This window comes from Hevea brasiliensis, chromosome 12 (genome assembly GCF_030052815.1).
Source record: "Hevea brasiliensis isolate MT/VB/25A 57/8 chromosome 12, ASM3005281v1, whole genome shotgun sequence".
Classification (NCBI taxonomy): domain Eukaryota; kingdom Viridiplantae; phylum Streptophyta; class Magnoliopsida; order Malpighiales; family Euphorbiaceae; genus Hevea; species Hevea brasiliensis.
This window is the reverse complement of record NC_079504.1, coordinates 25,801,110-25,821,949: the sequence shown is the minus strand read 5'-3', so window position 1 is coordinate 25,821,949 and position 20,840 is coordinate 25,801,110. Positions and strand designations below refer to the sequence as shown.

General features: G+C 28.3%; 2 protein-coding genes across 2 annotated transcripts; both read right to left on the bottom strand.

The window, feature by feature from the left end:
• Positions 1-583: 583 nt before the first annotated feature.
• Positions 584-6,632, bottom strand: LOC110646400 (uncharacterized membrane protein At4g09580). Its single transcript, XM_021799819.2, has 4 exons — positions 5,964-6,632; positions 4,707-4,977; positions 4,417-4,587; positions 584-1,143 (listed from the first exon to the last, which is right to left on the bottom strand). Exons 1-4 carry the CDS (start codon positions 6,227-6,229, stop codon positions 1,012-1,014), a joined length of 840 nt encoding a protein of 279 aa, XP_021655511.2. The 5' UTR covers positions 6,230-6,632; the 3' UTR covers positions 584-1,011.
• A 3,192-nt stretch (positions 6,633-9,824) lies between these two features.
• Positions 9,825-14,042, bottom strand: LOC110646388 (NAC domain-containing protein 30). Its single transcript, XM_021799807.2, has 4 exons — positions 13,852-14,042; positions 12,354-12,534; positions 11,666-11,937; positions 9,825-10,871 (listed from the first exon to the last, which is right to left on the bottom strand). The coding sequence occupies exons 2-4, from the start codon at positions 12,511-12,513 to the stop codon at positions 10,350-10,352; spliced, it is 954 nt and encodes a 317-aa protein (XP_021655499.2). The 5' UTR covers positions 12,514-12,534; positions 13,852-14,042; the 3' UTR covers positions 9,825-10,349.
• Positions 14,043-20,840: the final 6,798 nt, after the last annotated feature.

Sequence of the window (20,840 nt, the reverse complement as noted above, 5' to 3'; positions counted from 1 at the left end):
ACCACATTACTTTTTATCCACTCATCCATAATGCAACAACCCTTACAGCCTTACCTATACTCCGACACATACAAGTGGCGATAAGTGCCAGTATAGCACGTGCCTAGATAGGCATGATCCATACTCATGAAAATTGACGGAGTTTTACACCAACTGTCAATCCAAACTTGAGACCATGCCTCGCTAAACTCACATATGCAGACTTATTGAACCTTCAATAAATAAAAAGATAATAATAAATCAGTTCGCATCAAAATTAATTCAGGTGATTACACGACACAACTTTTAGACAAACAGTTTTGATATACTTGCATGACAATAGCTTCACACTTCTTGTGTGAAGGATTTTCTCGTGGCATGTCCAGACTTACGAAAAGAACCAGTTTCTCCTTTGTTTCCTCTTCTCTCTCTTGCTGTAGTAAATTTACTGGGGGAAGTTAAAATGGTAATATATATATATACACACACACACACACACACAAATAAATAAATAAATAAATTCTCATGTTCTCCAACTCATCACACCAGCCTTTCAAGATGATGTTTCTGCTTCCCCTTTTATCAAAGAAATGAATCAGCAGAATTCAAAAGGAAACCGAAGTACCAATAATGTTATTTTTTTAGGTAACTAAAACACTATTAGTTGTTACATGATCAACAGCAATGCAACCTAACAATGCTGTCATAGAGATTCAGTCTGACGAGTAAGACTATTAAGACATTTTTCCTAGGAGATTGATTTCTGGCTCCCAACTATCTAAAAATAATCCGTATTGGGAGATCATTGAATTAACATTATATTAATTATCATATATATAAAGTAATATATATATATATATATATATATATATATATATATATTCATTTGTACCATCACGTAGGAGAAGTAATCAACCCGTCGGTATCACAAGGGAAGATGGTGATCAGCCTCCATGGCTCTATTCTTTTTCAGATCCTCCAATTAGCTCAAAGTTTAGCTTCCTCAGAAGAGAGGCCTCACCAACAGAACCTTTACTCATATATCCGCTTTCTTTTAAGTAGGGTAGGAAATATGATGATGGACCCGATGAGGAAGAGCATCGACAAAGTTTTAAAATCATAAAGATCCTTGACTGACTTGAGATCCCCAAGAGCAAGGCCAGCCTGATTATTATAATAAAGCAGAAGCAGTGACAACAGTGCAATATTAGTACAATTACATAGCATGCAGTAAAGAATTATTTAGGAAACCAAAACCATCCCACCCTCTCAATACATGCACGCAGACACACATGCGCTCGTGCACACAACATTTCATCGAGTTATCAATGTCATACATGCCAAGAACCTAGCAGCCATATATGGAAGTCCTTATGAAGTTTTGTTATGCGTTGCTAATAGCAACACTTGTATGGAATACTTCTAGTCTAACTCCTAAGGCTTTACCACCTTGCCTCAAAAGTCAAGAAATCAACCACATCACACAAATCAGTTGTCATGCAGACAACAGAAAAAACGAAATTGAGCTTGACAGTGCTTGAGACTATCAAAAACAAAGGGAGCATGATAATAAGCTGCAACTGACAAAGCTGATGCAGCAGAAGCTCTGATCATATGAAGACCATTGCATGCAGTTCATTAGAAAGAGAACTTTAACTGTCTTGCTTGTTTGGTGATCTACACCAACCTTTTTTTGTAACAGTCCAAGGAAATTACAAAAGAAGAAATGGCTTGTAAATTAGAAACTATATTATTAATCGTTTGTATGAATTATCTCCAGGAATCTACTTGAGCAACAGTTTAATATATGGATCAAGTAAAAACCCACTTGTTAGGAAAAAAAATAAAAAAAGTCAAGTACATTATTCTGCATACTTAACATGGCCCTTAGCTATGACATGATGCATATAGCAACGTCATTTTGGGAAATAAAAAAGGCTCTTGTAAGCCCCCAAAGTAAAGGCTAAGGCTCAATTGAGCCCCCATACAAATTTTGGGTCCATCAAACCCCTTTATTCTCAAAACTCAACAGTTACATCCATAAATTAATAGCGTTAATTGCACTGTTAATGAAATGAGTAAAGTAATTTTGTGGTATCCAAAAATAAATAAAATATTATTAAAATAAAAACCCAGATTTTCCATCTATCTTGGTAATCAAACACTAAAGACCCAGATTTTTCAACTCAAATTTTTTTTTTAAAAAAAAAAAGAAGCAAAGTGAAAAAAAAAGAAAAAGAAAACCTTCGGCTCTCATTAAAACAAAACCAATTCAATAATAATAATAATAATAATAATAATAATAATAACAACAATCTCTTCTTCTACCGAAAAAATGTCAATCTGAGATTTCTCTAGAAATGCACGTCATCCCAAAAGAGTCGCTCCTTGGTCCAAGCCCAAGTTGTTTCTGCATGTTCCCAGTCGAATACCCACACAAACTTAACAAAAAAAATAAATAAATAAATAAAACAAATAAAATACCCAAAATTTCCTTCATTTTTCTTATCAACCAAATGCCAAACCCAAAAGAGACGAGAAGAAAGGAAAAGAAAAGAAAACCACATGTGTCAAGCCCAATTGATGAATTCGAAGACCATTTAGAAAAACAAATCAATCAACCATCTGAAGAATGCAAGCAGCCAGACAGTTAAAGTAAATTAATTAAAGAAACTACATGGCTCATCATGTGATATTAGATTAATAAAATTAACAATACAAGTTTAGCTTATCTAGAAAAAGGGGATGAAGCAGAATCAACAAGGGCAATTACTCATTAAAAGGAACAAAGAAAAAAAGAAGACATGCAAATCCTGCAATGGATTATGATCAAAACATTATTCCGAGCCAAATATACAAGTTTGTAGCTTCAAAAAACATCTGATATTGCCTCAAGAAGAGGAGAAAGGAAAAAGGAAGAAGAGAAGAAAGGAAAAGAGAGAGAGAGGGAGGAAGAGGAAGCTAGGAAGAGATAAGAACAGAGAAACGAGAGGAAGAAAAAAAAATAGATTTGAGTTTGTGTTGATAAGTTCTAGTTGTATTTATTTATTTATTTATTTTGTGTTGGGTTCTTTCTTTCTTTTTTTTTTTTTAATTTGCTTCAATTTTTTTATTAAATTCGAGTTTAAATATTTACAGATTTTTTCATAATAGTTTATATATTTTGTGGCTCCACTAATGTTTGAAACTCCGAAATTTAATGGACATTCGCACATGTGATGACCTTATGAGCCTAATTGGCGAAAATTGAGAACATAGGAGTTTAATTGGACCAAAAATTTTACAGGGGCTCAGTTGAGCCTTGGCCTTAGGGGGCTCACAAGAGCCTTTTCCTTTTTTTTCCCCTCGTACTAGAAAGACAGAAAGGGGAAACACATCTATAAAATCAGGGATCCAAAGAAACGGCAGATCCAATTTCTAAAACCATGCTTTTAAAAAAGGAAACGAAAAAGATACCAAACATCAAATTTTCATCTCAAATAACAGAGGAAAAGTATTAGCAGATTACATAAATGAAACAATCTATTTGATGAAAAAGCCTAGAAGATCAATCCAAGATTTAGATTTGATTACTCTGCTTCATTGTAGTATTATGATTTTGTTCTCTTCTTGACTACGCTTACTGTGAATAAGGTTATTTCATTATAGAATTAGTTAACAGGCATTACTTTGGAGATTGTATTATTAGGGTTTAATTTTTATTGATTGCCTACATTGTAGTTAGCTTGGTTCCTATAAAAGAAGAACTGAAATTGCATATCCTGCCTTTTATTCTCTATGTCTTCAGTCTTCTTCCTCTTTTCTTCTATTACTCTTTGACTCCCTTCCCTTGTCTCTCTTTCTTCTCCTCTATCCAATTTCCCATCTCTTCTGATATTTATTCTACATCACACCTCATGGTCAACCAATTCCTATGAAGGACAACCTTTTCCTACCATCATCTCTGTTTCCTATGCTGGCACAATATCTTTATAACTATCGGTCACAGAGAACACATTTAATGACCTTTTAGGATATTTGTATATTCTCATGCTAACATGCACAGGAAGTCACCAATTTGTACCTGGCCAATACCTAACACAGATCTACAAGGAAATTTCTCTTATAGTCTTACTACTACAGTACTACTACAAACTAATTACTATTGATCAAATCTCTAAAGATAAGTAATATGAGATGCACCACAAGATTGATCAAACCAACCAACGTATGGAATAATACTTAATTATTATATTCTTAAGATGGTACATCTCCGAACTATCAAGCACTCAAATAATAATTCAATAATAACATAAGAGAAAGGTGCAACATATTTTTTAGAAAAATGAATACAAATTCAAAGAAACAACAGGTAACCACTAAAATATCTGGATGAAAAGGAATGAAAACTTTCTAAAACAATTATAAGAGAAGCAGAATCAGTAACAAGAAACTTACCCTGACAGTAATATAGGAGGCTGGAATAAGTCCAAGCAAAGTAGCCAAAAAGAAAACATGAAATGGTATGTCAACAATTGGAGATGCCAAATTGATGAAAAGGTTTGGCAATGTTGGAGTTACTCTCAAAAAGAGCATGTAATTCAGCAGCTTTTCCCTACGCTTAGCTATCTGGGTGGAGGTAGAAAAAGGAGTGCAGCATTAAAAGAAATGGTTTGGCAATAGAAATGAGTAGAAGACAACATTTAGTAATGTTTGCTAATGTCAAGGACATGAAAAGGAAATAATACCTCAGCCTGAAAAATCCTCAACTTCTCAGGCCACAACGAATTAACTATAGGTCTGCCAATCAACTTGGACAAGAAAAAGCAGGAAGAGGCCCCAGCAGTGGCATTGAAAACAACTAAAAAAAGTCCTCTAACAACACCAAAAAGAGCTCCCGCAAGCAATGACATGAAAATTGTTCCAGGAATCATAAAAGTCTGCATGAAGATATATGTAGAGCAGTAACCCAGGATGAACTGTGCTGGGTAATCTTTTGCATATGTCGCAAGATGTTCCCTGAAACAAATAAGGATCAATCCAGTCCAGCAAAGCACAAAACATTTGAAAAAAGAACAAAAAATAAACTAAAATTCAATAATGCTTCGGTGCTAACCAGGTCAGAGATTTTATAACAAAAAAACATACTACAAAAGGCAAGAATTTTACTAAACACATGCTAAGTAGAAGGTCAAAGACTAAAAACAGCAAACATACAGATATCACATTAGAGAACTCCATGAATTGCAAACAATAATCAGGTGAAATTTTTAGAATTAGCTGGCCTCCAAATTTGAGGCAATCTAAAATAATTCACTAGAAACAAAGTTCAAAAGAATTTTTGTAATCATGACTAATCAAACTGACTTCGCTACAAAAATTAATCACTACATCACTGAATCAATGCAATTGTGCAATCCCTCATAAGCTATTCATCCTGACAGTAATATAAATTTCTAAACCTAGATACTCTCCAGATCACCATACAATATATCCCATTTCACCCATTGACATTATATCACAAAAAGTTGAACAATCCCTTGGACAAATAACATTCGGTTACCCTTTTTCCACTAAAATACAACAGTTAATGCTGGTAAACGTAGCACAGAAAGATAGAATAATCAATCTAAGTTCTAAATCTCAGCACATGCAACCATCAAATTCCATACCCATGTAAATTATCAGCAAAATTCTCAGAGACAGCATTGCAACTCTAACACAACATCTCTTGCATATTTGAATGACTATCCTATTCTACTATAATGTCTTATGTTCTACGGTCAACCCTTCATGAAAATCAGCATGTTTTTCCACATAACCCAGAAAATTAATCCACGAAACTGAAGTTTCTTAATAAAATAATGATCTTTGCATCGGTTTGTAGTTGAAATTTGAAACATCACAAACTTGAATACAAACACCTTACAATCAAAATCTTCAAGCAACCCAAATTTTTTGCAAAAAGTTGAAAAAAAAAAATACGATGCGAGGAAAATACATACTTGAGCAAGCGAAGATCTGAAACGGTGCGAGGAAGCTTGAGGTTGACATAAACAGATGTGGGCATTGTCAAGTAGATGCAAAACAAACCGGTGGAGAAGACAAAGAAGACCCCAAGAGCGGCAGCGAATTCCCATCTGGTAAAAGGGAACCTCTCCAACTTGGGCTTCTTAGAGGAAGGCGAATCGTCCTCTTTGGCCTTCTCTTCGTCCTTCATTGTTGGCCTATTGCTTCCCGCATCTCCCATCAGATTCCTCGCCGCGGCCATCAAATTCTAACAGCTAGCAATAGACTATAATTTCTTCTAAAGGGTTCAATAATGGGAAGAAGCAGCATTGTGTGGTATTGAGCCCATCTCTTAATTATAATTTGCCTGAAAAAAAAAATCAATTTAAAACAGAAAAACCAGTAAAAAATTCAGATTTAAGAAATTTGGGATTCAGGAATTTTTGGGTTTTTATTAATTTCTTGATTTCCCCCTCTTTGTGGAGAATAAATTAAACCCTAGAGCAGGGGATGGAGAAAAAAGGAGAAGTTCTTAAGAGACTTTTCTTCTGGGCTCTTTGGGTTTGGTTTGGGTAGACAAGCAGCTGATAACAAGACCTTAATTGACTCTCCAATTACAGTTTCTTGTAATATTTTGCTTTTTTCTGTATTTTTCTAAATCTTTTAATCGGATTTTGCTGTATGAAAATTGAAAAATATTGTCACAGAAATCGAGGAATTTGATAAGTATTCGTTTTGAAGTTTTCTATTTTCCATGTCTTAAATTTTTAAAATTAATAAATTAATTAATGCATTGCACAATATTCAATTTAGTCTTTATAGAAATATTAATTTAGCCCATGTATTTATTAAAAAATATTAATTTAATTATTTTTAATATTTTTATAATTTAATATAAAATTTTTAATTAAAATTTATGGACTAAAATTTTTGATTTTTTATTTAAATTAAAAATTTTAATTTCTTGATTTTAAGATTAAAATTCTTGATTTTGGATTATAATTTTTGATTTCTTGATTTAAATTTAAAAAGTAAGAAGTTTAATTTTTTAATTTTTTTTATTTTTTAGTAAAATTAAGTTTAGATTAAAGTTTTTTAACTAAATTAGATAAAAAAAATTAAAAATAAATTAAATTAAACTTTTTCAATAAGTGAAGGCATAATTGAGCTTTAACCCTTTTAATATCACTTAATTTGAATAATTATGTTTCAGCTAATTTAAAAATGTGTGTATTAATATATTTGTAGAAAGTATATAATTGAATTAGAATTAAAATTAAGATTTTTTGCACAATAATTTTTGTGACTTTCATTTGATGAAAAATATTTTTGTAATAATTATTTATTAATTTTGATGTTTTAATTATTTTATATATTATGTGTTATTCATTTTGTAAAAAAAATTCTATGAAAATTATGAGTGGTGATTTTTTTTTTATATTCTACTAATAGTTATAAAATGTATAAAGGACGATTATTATAAAAGGAAAATATCATTAATTTGTTTTCATTTTAATTATTAATTTGATGGTTATGTGAGTTGAAACTTTTTCCTATAGGATTAGGAATAATAAAATTTTAATATTATTGTAATTCTAGATCATTGTAATTAAGTAATATAAAAACACAAAAGCTAATATATAGTTTATTAATAAAAATTTTATAAATATGCAATTAAAAATGAATTAAAAATATTAAAATTAAGATAGCCTATGCCAAAAATCATAAATCAAATTCTTTATTTTCAAGGTGACACAAATTTATCCTCAAGAATCAATTTTCTCAATAAAATGGTTATTTCCTATAAATTTAATTTAGTATATGAAGCAATATTCATCAATTATTATAACCATTGGAGAAAATTTTCATTCCAAGTTTTTTTTACTATTAATGTCTCACCTGGTCATTCATTTAGCAGAACAAACAAAGCTTTGTGTACTTATATATGTGCAATGTGGGTGGATGTATCATGTTGAGAGGTAATATTTTCTTCTTCCTTTTCATGGCAATTGTTATTATGTCCAACATGACACATTGCACTAATACTAAATTTTTTTATATTCTTCCATTTAATATTCTACTAGGTTTGGTCCATTACAAATCTAATGGGCGCAATGAAGCTCATTCAGAAGAGTTAAGTGCAGAAGGTTATATAGTTAATGAGTGCTTAACATTATGTTCTAGATATCTTGAAGGTATTGAAATTGTATTTAATCATTCATCTAAGAATTTCAATCATCTAAAGAATAACGGAAAATACTTGCTCTCTAATGGTGGAAAAAATTTTTTTTTTCTAAGGTTGATACAAAATGTCACTTGATAATAAGACACTGTTACAAACACATCTCTATGTCCTACTTCATTATGATCAAATTTTATCTTATCACATGTTAATCTACTCGTAAAATGTCTTTAATTTAGATGTTGTAATCCATTAGATCGACATCAATGTGATTGAATATATTCAAGATCAATGAATTTTGGCCGTCCAAAGATAATCTATCCGACCCTTTAGATCAAACTTAACCATTAAGCTAAGGTAGCTTGTAGAAAAATTTCGAAATTGGCTTTTATCACAAGAGTGGAGGTATGGGTGGTTGATCAAATCTCCATGGAGGCATAATTACTCAATTTCAAGTCTAAGTACACAAGCATTTAAAGGAGAGGAGAAATTGAAGCTCTATTTTTTTTCTATTTTTTTTCATATTTTCAATAACAAATTGTGATACCTATTTTAACACTAGTAGTTCTATTTTAAATTTATTTGCATTTCATAGCGTTAAACAACTATTGTATACTTGATTATGCACTTTGTTAAGTTTTATTATTTCAAAGGCTAATATTTATTTTAAAATATCAAAAAAATAGAAACAAATTTTCTAACAAAGTAAAAGAGTAATAAATAATATAATTAAAGACTATTTAGTAACTCTATCAATCAACTTTAACTTAATGACATTGAAATTATTTATGAAATTATAATATTTTAAATCAAAATTTATTATTTTTATGTGATTTGAATTTTTTGAATACATTTTTATGGACATAAATTGTGACCCGATCTAAAAATTTCGTGATGCGATCCGATTGGAATAAAATATTACAATATTCTGCTATTTATAATATATTTATGAGATATTCGGAAAATATACTGAAATTAAGGTTTGAAAGTTTTAAGTGATTATATTTTGCTCTTTTTTTCTCGTCTTGCCCGTGAACGTAAATCTTAGAGTCGAATCACGTAAATTCTATGTTATTCTTTTTCTTTTTTCTATATTGTGTGATTGTATAATTATGTGTATCATAAATTTGTATGTCTATTATAATAAAATTTTAATCAAAATCAAATGATTTAAAAAAAAAAAAAAACTCGTACGTCCATAATATGCATTGCCAGATCAACATTGACAATGTTTATTGTATTGCTGTATTAATATTCTCAATGTTTTTATTGCATGGGCAACATAAAAATCGTGTTGGATTTTTTTTTTTTCAATAGAGCATAATAGAACAGTTATAACTAATGGGTGATGGGTTATACAATTGAAGGTAGCCATTTTCTTTTACTCACACAAAAATAAATAATCATAAAAGGGATATATGGGGAGAGTAGAACTCAAAACTTCGCCACTTCATATTCTTTAAAGATATTAGAAGAGAAAAAAAAATCCACTTTAATAGAACTAATTTTGGTGAGAAATATTGCACAATTTGGTCATTTCTGTAAAATTTTCAAAACAACTTTTCCCCTAATGGTTAAATTATATATGTTCAAGTCTTATAAGCTCATAATTATTAGAGCAAGATGAAAGAACATAATTGCAGATAATCTCAAACGACGGCTCTATAAAATCTTTAAAAAAAAAATTGAAAGAAGAGGAAGAAATGTCGACATAAGTACAAATAAGTAAATATAATCATCACCAAACAAAGTCTAGCAAGAATGAAAAAAGAAAGACGGCTAGAGAAACATTATGATTAGTACAGAATACAACATTGATTGTGACGAAAAACAAGATCATAAGTACATATATGCATGCAAATGCAATGATAAACCATTTACAATTATGAAATAAAAACATAATTAACCAGACGTAATTAAGAAAAGTGAGTTAACAGCTTCACCTTTTGATGACTCTAAAACTTGTGGGGAAGATACTCAATATGTGAACTCTTCCCTCTTAATCACAACAAATTCATATGTTATCTTCTTCTACTTCCTCTTCTACTTACATGATAATGATCAGCTTGCAATTTCTTCTTGGATACCTTCTACAATGGACCTTGAACTTAGCTTCTACTACAGCGCTTATTATTCTACGATATGGGGTATGCAGCAATAAGTGGTATAGGGTCTTTCCCTTAATCTTTTTGTTTTCTCGTTATTGTGAATCAGGAAAGCAACCAGGAAAATGGCTGAGCTCATAGCTCTGTGGCAATAAATTTGGCGCAGGAAAAGAGGAGGTTGAATTGTTCACTTGCGATGCAAGTAAACTATCTAAATTTTTCCAGTCAATGAACTGGGTACTGCTATTATTGCTCCTTTGTTCATCGAAATCTTCACTAGAAACACCATTGTTATTGTGGAAACCTTCTTTGGTTGCAAAGCTTGTTGAAAGTGTATTAGGGCTATCTAGTTGTGGGAGATCAATGAGCTGGTTATTCTCCAAAAATGGATGGCTGGAAACCAGCTGATCTGCTGGGTCCGAGCCAAAGGGCAGCTGCTGATGAAAACTTGCAGTTTGATTCGGATGAATGGCCATATGTGTAGTGGTTAGTGTATCTGAAAATGATGGAGGCCTAATATTGGCACAATAAGCATGATTATCCCAAGCTTCAATATAACTTGGCCTTTGGTTAGGGATTGGTTTCTTGAATGCTCGACAGACAACCCATCCTTCTTCCTGCAATTTTCATCCTAAATTACTTTAGTCTTGTTCCAATCAAAGAATATAGAGTATTCTTGTCTTTTATTTGATAATTAAGTCTAAAACAGGTAAACATTAATGCTTTTTTTAGCTAATCTAATCAATTAAGTTCATATATTCAAGTGTAAGGACTTAGAAAATAGAGATTAATTAAAGCAAGGGAGCTCAGTGCTACTCTCATTGTGTAATTTAGTTTGATGGGTACCCAAAATAAAAAGATTTTAATTTCTTAATAAGTAGGACAAGAGTTGCACTTTGATTTTCTAATAATCAGTGGGTTTCACATACTTCAAGAAAGTGTTGAGATCACTAATTTACAAAAGTACGAGAATGTGCCCTAGTCCCATCTAATAATTTTTTTTTCTCCTTTTGATGTTCCTTTTTTCCTTGCCTGTAAGGAATTAGAATGACTTTGTGTTGGCACTATGACAAACTACTCAAAATTTCAGAGGCTTGAAGTTCTAAAAAGCCAACCAATATTTAAGTCAAGGTGCATGAAGGGCTTTGGAAAACTGCACGCTAGTTGAATAATAACAGCATGCAAATAGCTATTAATTTCTATCTTCGATCTTCTATCTTACAAGAAAAGAAAAAAAATGAACCTTTTTAGCATGCCACCTTTCTTTTCTTGTTCTTTTCTTTTATAAGTGTATTTGCTACGGAATAACATTAACAACTGCTTAATCTGAAATTAAATATGTAATTTAATTACTTAAAATTTGGGGGGAAAAAAAGTTGTATTTAAATGATGTGATATCAATAGAGCTTGCCTGAGGGTGTCCATGCTCAGATGTTTGGAGTCGATATTCATGCATGATCCAGTCAGTTTTTCTTCCATTGGGTGCACGGCCCTTGTAAAAAACCAGGGTCTTTCTCATCCCTATAATTTTATTCTTTGAAAGCACGGCCTTGTCCCTTCCTGTTGCCTTCCAAAATCCAGCAACAGTGGCTCTGTTAGTCCGTGTTCCCGTTGGATACTTCCTGTCCTTGTGGCTGAAGAAGTACCACTCGTTTTGTTCATCATACCCTAGCTTGCATCTTGCTGTAAAATATCAGGGATATGTGTAGATATTAATTAGGTTAAATAGCACAAAAGCACACTTTTATGAAATCAAACCCACATTAAGAATGAATTTCTTTTAGGTCCATTCCCATTACTCTTCTTCCCTACTAATACAGTCAATTTAGGCCAATTCCCACTACTCTTTCCTTTGTTCTAAGGTGATGATAGGAGAGGAACATGGAACAATGGGAACATTGACTTTGGTAAAGTATAGTGCATCCATCTATCTTTTATTTGATTCCTTTTTTCAAAGCCCTTAGCCTGGGAGGTGGGTGCAAGCGCAACAGCAATAGTGGGTGTTGATAATTTCAAAGCTAAAGGACAAACTAATGGTAGCTATTGAGAAAGAAGAACAGAAAAAAGAAAAAAAAAAAAGGAAAAGCACTTTTAATTACCTTGGATATCCCATGGCTCTATTTTGTAGAGATCAATGTCAATGATAATATCTAAATCAATTTTCAATGAGTTAATCTTTCTCTTGAGGTAGTAACCCACAAGTTCTTCCTCTGTTGGGTAAAATCTAAAGCCTGGTGGGACGCACGATTCCATCTCCATTGATAGTAATCTTTCAGTCTCCTGAGTGATATGACAGAAGGATAATGAATAAGAAAGAGAGAGAGAGAGGCATTTCAAGATTTAACCAATGGAATTGCTTTATTTATGTATGTACATGTCACAATCTCACCGCAACTTGATGAAGAGTAAGAAGATTTATTTAATCTCTATCAGACAAAACACAAGCTTAAAGGCTCTTTTAGCCTATGCCTAAAATCAAAGGAAGCATTTAATTGAAAGTAATGTATGTGACTTTTTTTTTTTTTTATATAAGCAAGTAGATTTTATTATAGAATTCTGCTTACAAAAAAAGAAAATGATTTCATTAATAGAAGATCGAGGCCCATACAACCCCACACCACCACCTCCCCGCCCGGGGCCCGTCAGCAGCAAGACACATCCAAAACAAAGAGCCAGGCCAGTTTATATAAACACGTAATCAGTTTTGCCGTAGGTGGATATGCGTAATTTGTTATGATTCGTTTTCTAAATATCCAATATGCTTATCAACTATGATGATGATACTTTGTCCTGAGCTGGAAGTGGTCCTGGATGTTTTTCAGCTACACAATATTAAGGCATTTTACAGATAAAAATGGCAGGCCATTTGTGGGAACCCACCAAACAAAACATAGATTTTCAGCTAAGTAGCATATATTATTTGCCCTTTAGTTGCATGAACTTGGGCAAAGTTTATTGAACACAAAAGCTGGCCGGCAAGCTTGACTTTGCTGGCACAAGCATGTTAATGTTCCTTTGAGTGCAGTGCACTCTCTCTCTCTCTCTCTCTCTCTCTCTCTCTCTCTCTCTGCCTCTTGATTTGGTGGTGCAAAAACATTTTCACACACCCACCACTACCACCACCCACTTTGCTACTGTACCCAAATCAAAGGTTCAATGAAAATCTCTCTCTACCCTGATTACAGAAAAAAAAAAACTCATATTTTCTTTAAAATTATAAAACCTAGTGTTGTTTGCATTAGAACTATATATATATATATATACTTCCCTCTGCTCGCCACTTTTTTTTTTTAATTTTTTGATCGATATAAGTTCAGGTATAATGGTAATATTTTTTAGAAACCGAATTGATCACTCACATCATATATATCAAAGAATGTTTTTGAAAGATCTAGCTCTATTAAACTCCAAGAGTGTATATATATATATATATATATATATATATATATATATATATATATATATATACACTAACTTGTTTAATCACCTTTATGTGAAAGAAAACAGTTCAAAATTACAAAATAAACAATGGACTTTGAAGACTTAAGAGAAAAATACATATATGTATATAACATTGCATGCACGAATGATACTCACAGTCAGCTTGTTCTTGAACTGATCCAAGATCAGAGAAAAAGCTAGAGAAGAAGAAGAAGAAGAAGATGAGAGAATTGAAGATGTTTGTTGCGTGAATGTTATTGTAAAGAAAAACAAGAGAGAGTGAGTGAGAGCCTTTAGAATGGGAAGGAGACGAATGTGTAGAGGTAGGTTTTGTATAGGAACAGACACAAATGCATATATATTTATATATAGTATAGTACATGTTATAGAAAAAGTTAATTGATTGCGCGTGGGGTGGCAGATGGATGAAAGGTTTGTTTGGACGGCGTGACATGAAATTTTCACGCCACCCCTCCTCCCCTTCTCCCCACCGCTATTTTGTGCCCTAAGATTTATAGTTTTCTTCTCGCTTTAATTATTTAACTAAACCAATTATTTATTATTTTATTTTAATAAAATATCTTTTTTATATTTTATATTTTTATAAAATTTTATTAATGATAAAATTTTTAATTAATAATAATTTTATTTTCAATAATAATATATAAATTTTTTTGATAATAATCGATATGATATTATTTTTTATAATATATTATTTAATTTTAAATTTTAAAATAAATTGATGAACAAATTATTTTTTTTTAAATTAATTATCATAGAATAAATAAAATAAAAAAGCATATATCATGCAACGATTTTTAAATTATTATTATCAGAATTTTTAAATTTTAAATACAGTTTCATAAATTATATATTTTTATATTAAATTAAATTAAAAAAATATATACATGTCACTTATCTTAATTTTTTATTATTAAACACAATTTAATTCAATTGAAATTTAAATTCATAATCATTAAACTTAAAAAATAATGAGGATGAAATATATTTTTACAAAGACATATATATATATATATATATATATATATATATATATATATATATATATATATATATATATATATATATTGGTATTATTTTAAATTATTTTAATAAAATTAATTTTAGATGAATTACAAATTGATGTCATTCTCAATATCTCCTCTCTGGCATCTTCCACAATCCAAGCTACCTTTGTCTGTTTGGTGCGCCGCCCTTCGCCATTTTGCACCGCTCATTTTTCACCACCTGTGTTCCATGCCAATATCCCTACCTGTGCACATCACAGAGCTAATCATAGAAGGGGTTTGATCCTTTTCAACCAGGCTTTTACTTGTTTAATCTGCTTGGCAATGGAGTTCGTTCTTTATTAATTATCAATATATACTAGCTAGAGACTTCTTAGATCTAACTATATATAAATGGGTTTCTTTTTAAATTATTAATTAACCCTAAAAACAAGAATAATAGTGTATCACATGCTTATAATTCATTAAATTGATGGTTATGGCTGCGAGTTCTTTCAAATTGAATATCCATGAGCGCGAATGGTTCCTTTGGCTTGTTCCTTAATATTTAGAAATATTCAAGAAATTCAACTTCATTCGTTTTGTTAGAAATAATTTATATTTTCAAAAATTATTCATTTATATTTTTAAAAATTATTTTTTTATGAAAATATTTTTATTATTTAATAATAATATTAAATTAATAATATATATTTATATTATATATGTATAAATATTTTTATAATTTAATAAAATTATTAAAATTTAAAAAATAAAAATATTTTTTTCTTTTAATTAAGAAAATATTTTTTATTAATCAATTTTACTAAATGTTTCAAACACTAAAAATTATGAAAAATATTTTTCAAATAAATATTTTTTCAAAAAACAAATGGAGTTTTAGTCTCATTTTAATTTCCTTATCCACCTTTTTTTTGGAATAAATTATTTGTAAAAAAGGAATCCAATTAAACTCTAATACAATTATATACTCCATACTTAGAATAAGAAATTTTATAAAAATTCAATTTAATTGATTTTTTTTTCAATTCTTATATTTAAATTAAAAAATTAATTTTTTAAATTTAAAATTTTTTTATTTTAAAACAAATAAAAATCAAGCATGATTTATGAGAATTCAATTAAATTCTTTGTTTTACAAATAATTTATTCCACAACAAGCCACTAAATTTCTATTTCTTCTAAAATAAAATTTCCTTTAAGCTAAAAAAATTAAATTCTTTCATTCCAAAATATGAGAATTGATTAAAAAGAAATAATTAAATTTAATTCTTATAAAATTTTGTTTCCAAAAAATATAGAAAATGAAAGATACTAAAATTTGTATCTTCAACTTTTCTAAATTAGAGATAAATATTTAATCTAATATATATTTTATGTTCAAAATAATATTCTCAATTGTGAATTTTATTAGAGATATAAAACTATTATTAAAATTTTCACCTATAAGTTTCAGTTTTTAAATTAATAATTTTAAAAATTTTTAATTTGAATGATTATTAATATAAAAAAATAATTTTATTAAAATAAATTAAAATATAATGACTAAAATAAAATAATCGACTGACTGACTGCTTGGAAATTTATCTTGCATATAGTGATTGCTTGAACATGGAAACAAGTAAATTCTTAATCATGGAGGACAATAATTTGTGATATATACCTATGGATAGAGACAACTTAAAGTTTGAAGAGAAAATTTGTATGTATGGTACCACTACCTTATAATGGGAACTGAGGAATTTAGTCTCACAAACAAGAACCGACAAAAATTATTTCTTCATATATATTGATTTCATAACGAATTTTGGAATCTCTCTCTCTCTCTCTCTCTCTCTCAAAATGATTTGATGGATACTTCATAAATATATATTCAAATAAAAATTTAATTAATGATGATGCAACCTTTGCATAATATGTATGTCAACTCTATGTACCTTATTCATTCAAATTTCATTTTATTTTATTTATTGTTAAAATGATTAAAAATATATTAAATAAGATTTATAACGAAATTTTAAAAATTAAATAAAGATAATGTAGTAAAATACTTGGCCAAATAATTTTATAAATACAAGGCTTATAAGCATTAAAATAAAATGTTGTGTTCTTTTTTTTTTTTTTAGTTTATAAGCTTAAAATTTATTATAAACAAACAGATCAATCATTTTTTAGAGTTTGACGAGCTTATAAATTAAGATAAATATCTCTAAAATATTAACAATTCCAAAAAGGGTGAACAATATGGTAGGTACATTTTCATTTTCTGGAATCATCAGTTTCTAGAGATTATAGTGGTGTTAATTTCACACTTAAGTGCTTTATTTGCTATATCATGACCCACAAATGTTGAGAAGCAGATTTGAGCATATATAGTAGACTTTAATTAGGAAATAATTAACAACTTAATTAAGCTTCATTAATTATAGTTATTTTACACTAATGGAGAAGATGACAAGGAGGCCTTTTCTTTATCTTTCGGTTGTGTTTCTATGGGCTTAACCTGTTTCTGTTATATAGTTGTATTAATTAATTTATAAGTTTTTTTCTTAACTTGTAAGCTAGTCAAACGGGTAAATAAAATCTAAAAATAAGCTTATATATTTATTTATAACATTTTTTTAGACTTATAAATTAAAAAAATAAGTTAGGGAAGTAACTTTTTATTTCAATACTTATAATTTGATCAAATATTTTACCAACTTATTTAATTTTTAAAATTTCATTATAGGTCTTATTTAATATTTTTTAGTCATTTTAATAATAAATATATTTATAAGCTATTTTTTATCAAACACATTAATTATTTATAAATTATTTATAAACATTTCAATTTAAAATTTTAAATATTTATAAATTTAAATTAGCTTATAAACACTACGCGTTTATAAATTTAGAGAAATTTTTATCTAAATCCGATTTATCATTGATCGAGATACAAAAGACGTGATGGAATTCATTTTATGTCTTAAATCCATGATAAGCTAGAACAAAACCATGGTTGTGTTACATAGTTGCATTAATTAACTTGGAAATTAAATAAAATAAAAGAGCTAGACTTGCTATTGCATCAAAACTGTAAAGTAAAACCTTGTGTTTGTTTGTTTGTTTTTTTAATTCAAATAAAAATATTGAAAATATCTTTCACCCTAAGAGAAGTAAGAAACAAAAGTTAAAGAACACAGCTAGTACACTTGAGCAGATGGGAAGCATGCATGCAAGTTGCTTCAGAATAGTACAATGCGCATGATGATCTTTCCATGACACATAAGTAAAGTTCCATATACATGATTTACATGAGCAGAGAGCTTTCTTTTAATACAAAACATATGTCCATAATTATATATCCCTCACCTTTTTTCCACCATGAAACCATAACCATTTTTATGTTATGAAATGCTTTCATACTGTAACACCATGCTTGGATTGGTTAAAAATCTGTGAGAATATATATATATATATATATAAAGTAATTTTTATTTTTTATCTTTTTGAAAAAAAAAAAGGATTTTACCCTTTATTTACATGGAGGAAAATGGAGAGAAGAGAAGCAAAAGAAATCTATAATTTCTTTAATTTCTCTTATTTGGACATTAAATAGAGGGAAAAAAGAGAATAAAAGAGAGTGAAATAGAGAGAAAAGGGAGAATAAAAGTGTTATTTATAATAAAATTAGTTATATGTCCTTAAACATAACAAAAAAGAGAGTATAATAGTTATTTTTCCTCTTTTCATTTAAGAAAATAATTATATTTTTCTCTTATTTTAATAATTTATCAAATTTGAAAAAATTTTTAAAAAATTAAATTTCTTTTTTGTATTTATTTTTATAATTCAATTGCTCTTTATTTTTCCTATATAATTAAAGAACCAAACAAAATGTTAAAGAAAAAGTGAGGAAAATGAACTAAATTATAATTTTGATTCTGCTCCGCTCAATAATTTTATCAAAATATTTAGCGAATATATGCTGTAATAAAAATTTTTATCTAGATTTAATTTATTATGAATTCAAAATATAATATGTATGATGGAATTCATATATATAAAATAAGTAACATTTATATACTTATATTTTGAGTCTAAACTAAATCTAAATAAATTTTTATATTTATTCTGAACATAAGTTTAGATGATTAATTTCACCACTAATAAGTTTAAGGAGAGACTATTATGATAGTAATTAATACATAGTGAAACAATATTATAAAATTTATTATGAATGAGCTTTAGTTCAATAGTATTATAATTGTTTTCATGATTTTAAAGTCTTTGAGTTCGAGTTTGATCAAAGCAAATTATATAAAAAAAAAAATAATTATGAAATTAATTAATATTTAGACTATATTTAGTAATAACATTTAAAATAATATTTCACATTTCGATTCTAATTAAAACACTAACTCTTTTATTTATATTATTCGATGACATAGTATTAATACTAGTGTTTAGAGATTAAATAAGATAATATCACTATTTTTTATTTAATAATTAATTTAATAGTCATTTTTACTGAATACTTTTACTTTAAATTACTATATAAATTATTAATTATTATTAATTAAATATCTAATAATTAATAACTAATAATAATTAATAACTAGTAAAATAGCTGATGATTATTAAAACAACTGAGATTGATTCTTATCCCTCAGTGGTTAGAACTTCTTGGAAAGCATAAGAGTTCGTAAGGCAGTGCATTATTAAATATATATTGTGGACCAAAAAGTTAGCCTCTCTCGTTGACAAAATTCTAATTAAATATAAAATATATATTTTTATAATAAATTTTAAAAATTTATATAAAATAAAATTTAAATATTTTATAAAATTATTAAAATTTCAATATATAAATTATTAATAAAAAATAAATTTTATATAAATTATTAATTAAAATATATAAAATTAAATAAATTTAAATTAAATGAATTTACATCATTTTAGAGTAATAATAATAGAGTTTAAGATAAATATAGTAATTGAAAATAAATTTTAATTAAATTTAAGATAAATTCAAAATTTAAAAATAATAATCGATTTCAAATTTAAATAAAGTGATTTTCACAAGAATATCGGTTTCAATTTTCAAAAATCAAAAGACTGTTACTTCAATAATACCAAATTTATTAAGTAAAAGAAAATTCAAAGTTTTCTATCCAAACATGAAACACACTTGTTAAAGTTTTTTTTTTTTTTTTGTAATTAAAAAAAAAATTGTATGCTAAGCAACATTCCATTAGATGGGACCCAATGCATCAATTATATTCACATATAATGAAGCTAATCTGATAAAATCATAACAATCTGATGCGATCTACCGACTTTATAATTATTTATAGTAAAAGATATTTTCCATTTATATATAATCAAACATATATGGTAGTACTAGAAAATGACCTTATTGCATTTCTCTTTCAAAGCCCTTGATTACCAATTCTTTTCTTCCATCATTATTTCTCTCTTTGGAAAGTTTAATCTCTTTTTGCAAAATTAATGCAAGCAAAAACAAAAATTAAAGGTGCAATTATGCCTCATAATTAAAACAAAACAAACAAAATCTCATTATGATTTTTTTTTATGCTTTTTCCTTTTTATTTATGGATGAAATATTGTCTCATTAAAAAATTTTTACTAAAAAGAACTCAGTAATAAAAAAATATTAGTGAAGAAAAAAGAGTACAGTGTGTATTTACAGATGAAATTGAGCTTATAAGAAATCTTCAATCTTCTACTTGTGTGGTTGGATGTTTATTTTCTTCTCCCAACTAATCTCTTTTATACTCGTACCTTTCCATTTGACGAGATACTCCTCGTATGGTTGATACTTGGTGATTTTGGCAACTCATTCTGTTAGGATTTCTTCTAATCTCTACACTTTAAAGTGTAAGAATACCAATCAAACTATCTTTTTATTGGTATTTATCTATATGTATTATAAAATAATGAAAATAATTATGTAATTTTAATATAATAATTAAATATATATTTTTATAATATTATTTTTAATTAATTAAGAAAATATATTAAAAATTTTCATATTAGTAAGAGATTTTTAATTTATAATAAATAAGGGATCTAGTACTATATTCTATTTATTAACTAATGTTTGAAAGCTAC